Genomic DNA, 11,711 nt, shown 5'->3' with positions numbered 1-11,711 from the left:
AATGCCCATCAGCCACTTGTCTCACAGTTGGCTCCACCCCCCCGCTGTCAGTGAGTGCTGTCATTGGTGGAGACACGGCCACCTCTGCTTCCAGTAAACACCGGCGCCATGGCGACCTCCACAGCACAGCATGCTCATCTCCGTGGCAACCTTTGTGTGTGTGTGAGCCTGCTGGAGGTGACAAAGCGTGACCTCGTGGGAACTGATTAAGTGTGTATGTTAACGACGATTGTGCATGATGACCGTTGACCTGTATCTACCGCAACCAGCCACTAGGGTGGGGCTACATGTAGTCCATCAACTTACACAGCACCCCACCCGTGTTTTATTTTCTCCCCAAAAGAATTCTGATTGGAGTGCGGTCAGTCGTGCACGACATGATAAAGGCGATGCACAGTAAGGCCTTGGATGCATCACTAAGGTTTTTTTAAGACAATTTAACCCTTTGTAGGCGAACAAGACGTGGTTGACTGCGGCCTAAGTCAATAAATATTTGAAAGATGTAGTCTGGTCACTGGGTTTGAATCACCATTGGATTTTGCATGTTTTGGATTTTGCACATTTTTGCATGTTCGCCCCGTGCATGCGTGGTACTCCGGTTTCCTCCCACATTCCAAAAACATGCTAGGTTAATTGGTGACTCCAAATTGTCCATAGGTATGAATGTGAGTGTGAATGGTTGTTTGTCTATATGTGCCCCGTGATTGGCTGGCGACCAGTCCAGGGTGTACCACGCCTTTTGCCCAAAGTCAGTTGGGATCGGCTCCAGCATACCCTAGTGAGGAAAATTCCTCCCATTTGGAAATGTGCAGTTTTGGTTTCTTACTCTGCCCTTCTTCACCGCTTCATTTGAAACACTTTCTTAAGTTTAGAATAAATCAATTGGAGAGGCTAAGTAGTTAGCTTGCTAGCTTACTGTACAGCATGTTAAGAGCGGCGACCGTCTGTTATGTCCCTGCAGTGATCCCGTAGCCTGCGCAATGTGGTTAAAACAAAGAATAATAGGAGCGTAAAGATGACTATAAGACTGGTATTTCGTGCCTAAAGGGCACTAATAATATTAAAACCCGTATTTTGAAAGTCAAACAGGTTTTCTATGCTCTAACTATGACTTTCCTACTTTGTGGATGACTATTTATTTTTCCCATACACTGCAATTCATCCAAAGAAATGTATATTACACGAATAGTTTTTTTTTAACAAAATAGTTGCAATGGGGATACTTTTGGGGAGATATTACCAGTGTAGAGTATTTTTTTTTACATTGTTTTACAGTACCTTACAAAGACGAAACCTCAACAAGCTCACCGCAGCAGTGCAAATTTTATACGGTGTCTCCCTCTAACGGTAGAAAGAAGTACTATTGGTTTCTTGTCTTTCTGACGTTTGCTTTGTCACATTAAAGTGGTAAAAAATATACAATAGACAAAATAAACAATTATTTTCGTTAGTAAAGTTAGATAACACCATTGCAATCTTTGAACTTACAATCCGTGCAGTTAATAAAACGTTTAAGATGGCCACAGTTTAACGCCTGTTATTTATATTTACATTGTGTTGTTTATTACGGCGAACAAATCAGAGGTAAAACTTCAATTTACAATACTATATATTTCCATTTACGAAAAATGTGAACTAATACTGCCGCTTGGTGTCCTACAAGGGGCGCCAGAGTTGTGCTTTTTGTGAAACAGACAATTACTACACTGATATAAGAGTCGACATTGAGCAAGATAGATTTAAAACTAATAAAGAGTTGATATAGTTTGAAACTTATAGTGGCCATAATTGTCGCCAGTAACTGTATAGATTTAAATATAATAAGATAATTTAATGCAGTAGTTTGGAGTCGAACTAGTTGCATTTTGTCTTGCCGTTTTTTACCAGAAGGTGTCGCTAGTCTCGTGTACTTTATGAAAAAGTGGATATATAGTAATAACCATACAATATAAATGTAGGTTATTCTTTATTATTATTATTTATGAAGGTGTTTTTTATCATGATGGTTCACTTTTTTCTGTTTTTTTTTGTTTCCTTCAAGCTTCCTGTTCAAAGCCACTGGTCATCTTACCCTCTGATTGGCTCTCGCCGCTAGGGGCGGAGCTTGGCGGGGCCTCCTCCTCTATGCGGGTTTTGTTGTCAGTAGCGGCGAAGAGTCCATGGAGGACGTGTCTGTTTGAAACGCACCGCTGGGCGTCTAAGGACTACTGACATCCAGATCAAGATCCAGTCTAGACCGGAACTACTGGATGCTCGCCACCTGAGCCCCAGGGAGGTGGACCAGCCCGCCACGCCTCGCCGAGATGGGCAACAGTTTGTCCAACGTGTCCGCCTTCCAGTCTCTTCACATCGTCATGCTGGGTCTAGACTCGGCCGGCAAGACCACCGTCCTCTACCGGCTCAAGTTCAACGAATTCGTCAACACGGTGCCCACCATCGGCTTCAACACGGAGAAGATAAAGCTGAGCAGCGCCAAGGGCATCAGCTGCCACTTCTGGGACGTTGGGGGGCAGGAGAAGCTGCGCCCCCTCTGGAAGTCCTACAGTCGCTGCACGGACGGCATCGTATACGTGGTGGACTCTGTGGACGTGGACCGTCTCGAGGAGGCCCGAACCGAGCTTCACAAGGTGACCAAGTTCGCGGAGAACCAAGGAACGCCGTTGCTGGTCATCGCCAACAAGCAGGACCTACCCAGGTCACTTCCGGTGGACGCCATCGAGAAGCAGCTGGCCTTGCACGAGCTGGCTCCGGCCACCTGCTACCACGTGCAGCCCGCCTGCGCCATCATCGGTGAGGGTTTGCACGAGGGCATGGACAAGCTGCACGAGATGATCGTCAAGAGGAGGAAAAGCCTCAAGGCGAAAAAGAAGCGGTGATGTTAGCAACGCTTGAGGACACCCAACAGGCTGGCCTGTTTACCTGCTGGACGCTCACCTGGCTACCTCCACAGAGACACTCAGCAGGGACGAGATGTCCAACTTTGCACTTTTTATTTGGACATTTGAAGGTTTCTTTTTCTGGGGAGTATTAAACATTTCAAAGCAGCATCTCACTGACTTTGTTTACTTGTAAATATGACAAATTCTCGGGGACGTATAAGACTATATATGGAGGACGCTGGTTGGCCTCTGCTTTGTTGGAAATGGTCTCTTCCAGAGTGAAAGTAGTCATAAAAGTTTCATGAAGTGTACAAGGCAAGTCACTTGCAAGTGTAAAAGGAAGTGAAGCACAACAAGTGAACCCAACAGGACTTGTCTTATGCTATACTACAATCTAGAACATTTATACAGTGCTTCACCTCTTACACTTGTATGACACTTAAAACATTGCCTGTACTCTTAAAGCTTTTATGATGGGTGTAGTTTGACACTGGAACAGATTGATTCCGTTATTTCCTATGGGAATCATTATTTAAAGATTGCTTAAGTTAGCCAGTGTGGCTATAATAGTGAGGTTGGACATAATGAGTGCAAATATGCCAACATGCTAACAAACATTCCTTCACACAATGAAGAAGACTGCGTGTGTGTGTGTGTGTGTGTGCTTTGATGTGTTTAACAGTGCACTGACGAATGTGTCGTCCTGCTGCTGTAGTTTAGTCTGGGAGAACAAACATGTCTCAATATGGACAACGACTCAAGACCACACACACACACGCTTAACAATGAAGCAGCTGTAGTTACTGATTTGACCGTTACGAAGCTACAGAAGGTGGTCAAAATATTAGAAACATATTTGACCATCAAAAGTCAACATGTTCATCCTTGTTTGAGTTTTTGTATTGGATGTTATTAGATGGTTTACCTAATAAAGTGGCCATCATCATCATGTCATGTGACTACACTTTAACATTTAGTGACTCATAAAAAAAATAGGAGAACAGAAAGTCGGGCTGGGTCTCAATTGGTTTCTAAATTCTGGACATAGACTAAACCAAGGCGAAACCGTGCACTCGCAGTACCACCATTAATAGTCGCCATCTTGGCTACTTTGTGGAAGGCGAGGGGTTAACTGGAGTTGAAATGAAATTCTACAGATTGATTTTGCCCTTCTTTCCCATCACTCTCATGTTTAAATAATTTCCCAGGAATTTCCCGTGTATTAACTTTAATCTGCAGTTCACACTGGAGATGGTTTCAACCCATGAGCCATAATAATCTGCGAGGGCAATAGTGCAGTGGAAGAAACGGGCAAATATTGTGATTGTCATTTCTGCTAAGTGTGCAACAATGTTAATCGATTAGGAACAACATGACACTATCAAAATTCACATGCTCAGCAACTATAAGTAAATAGTGTACACTGTTTACTTTAACTGTTTGTACTGACTGAAGTATTCCATTGGAGACACAGCAACTAAGTAGTACTTTCTGACTGAGTCATTCATGTTATTTTGGAGCACACACCTACACACAGTAGAGTAAAAAGAATGTCTTTATGGTCTGGCTCCACCTGGTCCAGTACTTCCAAACACTTTACCTGTGCAGACCTGCTTTGTTGGCTGCTTTGTCTTCATCAACCTCTGTGACTTCTTCTAGAAGGGCTCCAGGAAATGAAACATGACCTCCGCTTTTGCCACGCAGAACCTCTGAACCAGAACACGCTGCATTAAGACAATGCTTATTGGATAAACACTTATCTGCTGATGTGTGTTGGTGTAGTGAAGGAGGGCCCAAGAAGATCAGCATTCTATAGCAAGGTGTGCACTATGACAGTAAACGGTATCTTTTAGACATCTTAGCAGATGAAATGGATAACATAGCATTCTCGAGCACATTTTAACATGTTTAAATGACATCTGCTTTGGTTCTTGTGGTTGCTCCTCAAAGACATAGAAAAAAAAATCACTGACCTCTCCAGTCGTGACTGCTTTACTTTTGATTCAGTGTTTCCAGATGACAAATGAGTAATTATTATAAAAGAAGCTTAAAATTATCATATTTTGAGGGACATTTTTTTTCCCATACCCGATGTGACCCGATGTTGCTCGGGACCATCTGCTACAGTTAAACATTACCACAGACCGTGCATAGTATATCATATAATATACACATTATAAGTTATAATGCGCTACGGCAGACATAATAACAGAACATAAGCTATAATATATACTCACATGTTAGCAAGTTTCTTGTAGTTCTTGTAGTTTTTTTCTTTCGGCTTCTGTACATTACATCCTGTGGTGACTATAACAAATAATAACAAGTCTTTGAATGCATCTTCTGAATGCCTTATGCACTGTATTTCAGTTCATTCAGGCATTTCCATTCTTAAAAATTCTCAATTTGGGCAAAAAATATCTAAAATTTGCTTAAATATGCATATTTTTGGACTAATGCTAGGTTGTATTCAATGATTGTGCATTGATTTATTAATAAATATACACTATATAAAAACCTGTTATTGAGATTCTGAATATCTTCACTTTATTTTGTGGTTAATGCACACAGAGGTAACATCAGTCAGCATCGCTCTCATATCCACCAAACTCGACTATCTTCTTCGTCTCTTATTTTCCCTGTGTCTTCGTAGTCATATGGCCAGGCTGTGACCCCCCCACTCATACAATACAGCACTTCTATACACACCCTCAGCCTGCCCGTTAAATGTTTGAGCAGGCCAGGATTCCATTGGTGTGGGAGGGGTGGGGGTCAACACATACACACAGACACATGGCCACAATGACGTAAAAGAAGATTTCATGACTCTATGCAGTGTTTGTGTGATCTGACCTCATGATGCCTTCAAAGACAGCTGGGAAGTTGGAAATAGCCCAGTAATGGATGATGTCTGACCTCATAGAGATCTAACAACATAAAAAACAGAAACTCTGAAGCGCTGTCAATCATGTTGATTGGAAGTGAGGACGCTTGCAGTAAAGTATGCAAATGTTATGATGTAAGTAAATGAAAACATCTCATGTCTTGCCTCGTCTGACAGTTGTTGCCGTGGTAACGAGCAGCACCAGAGCAAAGACTAGAGTGCAAAATGTGTGACTCTGAACTTCACACCGCCCCGATGTCACAAAGGGTGGGGTGGAAGGGTCATGTGACACACGATATGTGCAACTGTGACTCTGATAGAGAGTCCAGGTTCAAACCGAATGCTTCCAGAGGGTTCTTCAGGTCCTCTGGTTAGAACACTTAAAGCTTCGTCAGCAGGGTGGCGACCAAAGGGGATTAAAGCACTCGCCTTCCATTGTTTTGTCTTGAAAGCCAAGAGTGGCGTTCCCATGGTAATGGGTCAGCTGGTTCCCGTCCAGCTGTCTGTGGATATAGGAATGCTGGGACCCCTGACCCCCGCTCCAAATGGGTCAGTCAGTTAAAGGTCAGGAGTTACATTAGAGCTAAAATGGTAAAAATTGTTAATAAAGCAATTAACCATCCAATACCAGTCAGTACCAGTCAGTACCAGTCAGTACCAGTCAGTACCAGTCAGTACCAGTCAGTACCAGTACCATCAAGCTGACTTTGTAGGTCCTGAGCAGTCGAGCTAAAGCTGAGGTTTTATATGTACCTACAGGTGGAGGATGGACTGAAAAGAATGAAGAATGAAAAGGGGCGGTGGTCCCACGAGGCCTGACATGATGCAAAGGGGCGCGGGTGGTGGTGGGGGGGCAGCTGACGGCCTAGAAGTCCAACATAAAGCTTTGCTTGTCCTTTCCCACTAAAGACCACCATTCCCACCACAGCACTAATGGTGACGGCCTCCCAACCACCCTTCCCCCGGTCCCCCTCGTCTCCTTTTGTGCTGGGTCAGCAGGGCACTGGGGGAGGGACCGGAGAGAGACGGAAGCGGGGCGGCGACTCCAGCTGGAGGACGTGAAAGTGTAGGGATGGATGAATGACAGAAATGAAAACTTTAAAAAGCATTAATACATTTTGTGGATTTCAGGGCCAGTTATAAGTTATAAGTAAAAGTTATAAAAAGCCATAAAAATGCTCAAAATGAAATCAAATATGATGGAAAGTTGTCAAAGCTAATGTGATGTTTCAACACGATGAGGAGGGATGGATGGATGGATTCTTGTTCAAAGTGTCAAGAGGAGGGATTATACTGTTCTTTCAGAATCAGAATCAGAATCAGAGTCAGAATCAGTATCAGTATCAGTATCAGTATCAGTATCAGAATCAGAATCAGAATCAGAATCAGAATCAGAATCAGAATCAGAATCAGAATCAAAAAATGTTTATTGCCAGGTATAATCAAACATTCATTCATTCATTCATTCATTTTCTACCGCTTTTCCTCACGAGGGTCCCTGAGGGTGCTGGAGCCTATCCCAGCTGTCTTCGGGCGAGAGGCGGGGTACACCCTAGACTGGTCGCCAGCCAATCACAGGGCACATATAGACAAACAACCATTCACACTCACATTCATACCTATGGACAATTTGGAGTCGCCAATTAACCTAGCATGTTTTTGGAATGTGGGAGGAAACCGGAGTACCCGGAGAAAACCCACGCAAACTCCACACAGAGATGGCCGAAGGTGGGATTGAACCCTGGTCTCCTAGCTGTGAGGTCTGCGCGCTAACCATGATCAAACACATACTAGGAATGTGTTTTGGTGAAGAAGGTGCAGACACATCTATTAAAAGTGAAAAAACAAAATATACTGTATAAATATATATACACAGTCTGTTTTTGTTTGTTATACCGGAAGCACAGATTATTATTCCAAAAGAGTCCAAACTAATGGAACGCATAGAGAGAGTATGTCAATGTTCATTTGGAACATTCCAGAAAACCCTGAAAAGTTGCAACACGTTTAAAAAGTTGACGTGTGTAATGTGATGTTGCAACAAGCTCATGCTCGCTGCATAGCCGTGTTACCCGTCAGCACTCTGCAGAGGCGTCTGCACATAAGTACAAACGGGTCTGGACCCGCCTGAGTTGTTGTCGACCTTTCATTGCTGCTTGACGTCAGGGCAGAGTGTTGCAAAGAAGAAGTGAAAGAGCAACTTAAAGTGTTGAGAAATTCATCTCATTTATCAGCAGCGCATCACTTCCTTTCTGACGCTCACGCTTTACGGGAAGAAGCAACCATCCTCTTGCAATATTAATTTTCTCCTCACAGGGTGACAGTGAGTCAGTAAGGTGTTAAACCCAACTGAAAGTAACACTAGCACATTTAAGTGTAATTCAACACAGTACAAATACAACACAGAGTACAATAGAAATAAAAGATCATTTTGTGTTTAGATGAGCTGTTTAAGTCTCAGTGAACCTCTGAGCAATCGCCATGGTAATCTGATTACATAGCTGTTTACAGTAAAGGGCACGGACAGAAGGGGTCATACGGTCAGTGGGTGGGGGTATGGGTTGTTCAATTGCTGTCTCTTGGGGACATCGAGCAGCTATCTGGAAAAGGCACTCTTGTGTCTCTAATGAGCACATGTCACGTCTGGTGTTAACTTCAAGCATGTGAGCGCGAGCGGGTCAGAACATGTTGGTGTGACCAGTGACCAGGTGAACAAACGCAGAGAACGATGAATCTTTCTAAACCTGGAAATGTGCAATCGTGTGGCTTTTACCTCGTAGATTTTTCATAGGTGTTTTTATTCTATCATTATTATTCTACCTAATCCATCCTCTGTGTTCTGTCCTGCTATATGTATTGTTGTCTTGTATGCTGCATATCGTGTTGCTTCTACTGGAACTTTAATTACCCTGGGGGCACACAACCAAGGGATAAATAAATCTAATCTAATCTCATCAACTCTTTAGTGGCATTTTGTCTTGATTAAATGACAACAGAAAATAAGTAAGAAAGTATAAATGGTAGAGAAGAAAGTAAGTAAGAATGAAAAGTAGGAAGGTATGTAAGAAAGGAAGTAAATAAGAGAGTATGGGAGAAGGTAGGTTGAAGTTAAAAAGGCAAGTAAGAAAGTACTTAAGAAAGTAAGTAAATAAAAAAGTGACAATAATGTGTATAAGACAGGAAAAAATAAGTAATAAAGTAAATAAGTCAGTAGAAAAGTAAATCAATAAGAAAATATGGACAGAGGTAACTAAGAAAGTAAAAAGTAAGTAAGTAGGAAAGTAGTAAAGTAGGTAAATACAAATCAAGCAATAATGTAGGTGTGACAGTAAAAATAAAGTAAGGAGAGTAAGTAAGTAACTAGAAAAGTAAGTAATTAATAAGGTAGGTAAGACAGCAAAAACTAATCACGTAAGAAAGTAAATAATTAAGTAGAAAAGTAAGGAAAAAAGTAAGTTAGTCAGAAGGTTTGTCAGAAAGCCAGTAAGTAAGAAAGTAAGTAAGTAGGAAAGTACGTAAAATGAAGGCAAGAAGTAAGAAATGCAGTAAGTATGAAAGTAAGAAGTAAAATAAGCAAAGTAAGTAAAATAAGTAAGTAAAGTATGTAAATAAAAAACTAAGCAAGAAGGTAAATAAGAAAGTGAAAATGTACCTAAGAAAGTAAGTAAATACAAACGTAAGCAAGATGGTAGGTAAGACAGTAATAACTAAGCAAGTAAGAAAGTAAATAAGTAAGTGGAAAAGTAAGTAAAAAAGTAAGTTAGTAAGAATGTTGGTAAGAAGGTCAGTAAGTAAGAAAATAAACAAGTAGGAATGTAAGTAGAAAAAAAGAAAGAAAGTAAGTAAAATGAAGGCAAGAAAGTAAGTAAGAAATACAGTAAGTATGAAAGCAAGAAGTAAAATAAGTAAAAAAAATAAAATAAGTAAAGTATGAAAGTTAGAAGTAAAATAAGTAAAATAAAACGCAAGCAAGCAAGCAAGCAAGCAAGCAAGTAAGGTAGTAAGGTAGTAGTAGTAGTAGTAATTAGGAAAGCAAGTATATTTTAAATAGGATTCTTTGGGGCGGCAGAGAATGTTTGTCATAATTTGCTGAGCACGAAGAAAAACACTTCTGCCAGCATACTGCAAATAGCAGCCACACTGTTCCAAGTGTCTCCATGGTAACCAAGAAGACTGTAGTGAAGCCTCCAGGCAGAGATTTCTCCTTTCAGTTGTACTAGTTGTACTAGAGTTGTCAACTGTGGTGGCAGCAGGGGATGGGGGGGGTGGGGGTGGGGGGTAGTTTGGTGTTTGTTTGATGGCTTAGGGGTAACAAACACAGCAGGAGTTCCTCTTTTTATCACCGCTATACGCTCACTAAATGTAACCGCCATCCCCCATTAGCACAACAAAAGCTGTTGTTTTTCTCCGGCTTTCCATTAACTCGCCTTTTGTTTGCTTTACATCAGCGACATTTGAAGTGTTGAAGTTGTTCCATGAACAGGAAGTCATTCCAGGTTATCTTCGCTGATGAAAGCCAACATTGCTGCCGAGACAAAGGTGGACGTCTGTCTGAGGACTCATCATTTTTAATGAATGAATGAAGCAGTGAATGGTTGTTTTTTTTGCTATGCTTGGATGTTTTACATTTTCTAAGAATTGACTTTACAGAAAAATTCTATGGTGGTTAAGACATTCTTGAAAATGTACAGGGTCAGAAAAGAGTGTAATGTGCCAGGCCACTATTACAACTCATATGTGATGAATGGAAGTCATGTGACCATGTCATAATAAAAGTACAAATACTACAACACTGTCATGCACCATTGTTTGTTTTGACTGTAAACTGAAAGTGAAACTTTCAGAAATAAAATTTAGGCCTCTTTGGACAGAAAGTAGAAAGGAAAATCTGTATTTTTTTTAAGTCTAATCTCCATCTGTGAACCACCTTTACTCCATCAAATGTGAAATGAAATGTGTTTACATTACTTTTCTTCTATTGTTGTTAATAGTCCCAATCTGTCCCAAATGCAATACTTCCATTAGTATTAGTATTAGTATTAGTGTTAGTATTAGTATTAGTATACTTTCCTTAAGTATGTTGTGTACACTGTGTCATTATTTCCCAAGTGCACTAACCAGAATTGATGATCGGAATATTGGCCTTCTCTCCTTTTTGCAACCACTCGATGGAGACTTGTTGCCAACATTTGTATCACCCAGAAAATATTTGCCAACTTTATTACCCACATTTCAATTGTACAATAATTAAAAAGGAATTTGATATGGGCGGCATGGCGGTCAAGTGGTTAGCGCGCAGACCTCACAGCTAGGATAGCTGGGATAGGCTCCAGCACCCCCGCGACCCTCGTGAGGAAAAAGCGGTAGAAAATGAATGAATGAATGAATGAATTTGATATGACACTTTCTCGTTTGTGTGTAACCCCTGTTTCAGAAGATTATGTTGTTTGTGTTGTTTGGTAGTCCCTCCCCTTCCGCTATGTAGCCAAGATGGCGACCCCTGAAGGTGATCCATCAGTGTGCACTCACCATTTTGACCATTTTTATTACTTATGTATGTTTATATCATCATTTTTATCATTCCTTTATTTCATTATTAAAAAATATTATGGGCGGCACGGCGGTCAAGTGGTTAGCACGCAGACCTCACAGCTAGGAGACCAGGGTTCAATTCCACCCTCGGCCATCTCTGTGTGGAGTTTGCATGTTCTCCCCGTGCATGCGAGGGTTTTCTCCGGGTACTCCGGTTTCCTCCCACATTCCAAAAACATGCTAGATTAATTGGCGATTCCAAATTGTCCATAGGTATGAATGTGAGTGTGAATGGTTGTTTGTCTATATGTGCCCTGTGATTGGCTGGCGACCAGTCCAGGGTGTACCCCGCCTCACGCCCGAAGATTGCTGGGATAGGCTCCAGCACCCCCGCGACCCTCGTGAGGAACAGCGGT

At 41.6% G+C, this 11,711-nt stretch overlaps 1 protein-coding gene across 1 annotated transcript; it reads left to right on the top strand.

The window, feature by feature from the left end:
• Positions 1-2,114: 2,114 nt before the first annotated feature.
• Positions 2,115-3,047, top strand: LOC131135858 (ADP-ribosylation factor-like protein 4C). Its single transcript, XM_058082229.2, has one exon. The coding sequence runs from the start codon at positions 2,304-2,306 to the stop codon at positions 2,874-2,876; it is 573 nt and encodes a 190-aa protein (XP_057938212.1). The 5' UTR covers positions 2,115-2,303; the 3' UTR covers positions 2,877-3,047.
• The last annotated feature ends 8,664 nt before the right edge of the window (positions 3,048-11,711 follow it).

The sequence above is a fragment of the Doryrhamphus excisus genome, linkage group LG12, assembly GCF_037039965.1.
Source record: "Doryrhamphus excisus strain RoL-2023G ecotype Guam linkage group LG12, RoL_Dexc_Guam_v1.1, whole genome shotgun sequence".
Classification (NCBI taxonomy): domain Eukaryota; kingdom Metazoa; phylum Chordata; class Actinopteri; order Syngnathiformes; family Syngnathidae; genus Doryrhamphus; species Doryrhamphus excisus.
The sequence above is the reverse complement of the archived record's forward strand: the minus strand, read 5'-3'. Positions and strand labels throughout refer to the sequence as shown.

Bases quoted from the DNA above. Each gene is read 5' to 3' on its own strand.
- LOC131135858 (XM_058082229.2), top strand. From the start codon at position 2,304: ATGGGCAACAGTTTGTCCAACGTGTCCGCCTTCCAGTCTCTTCACATC.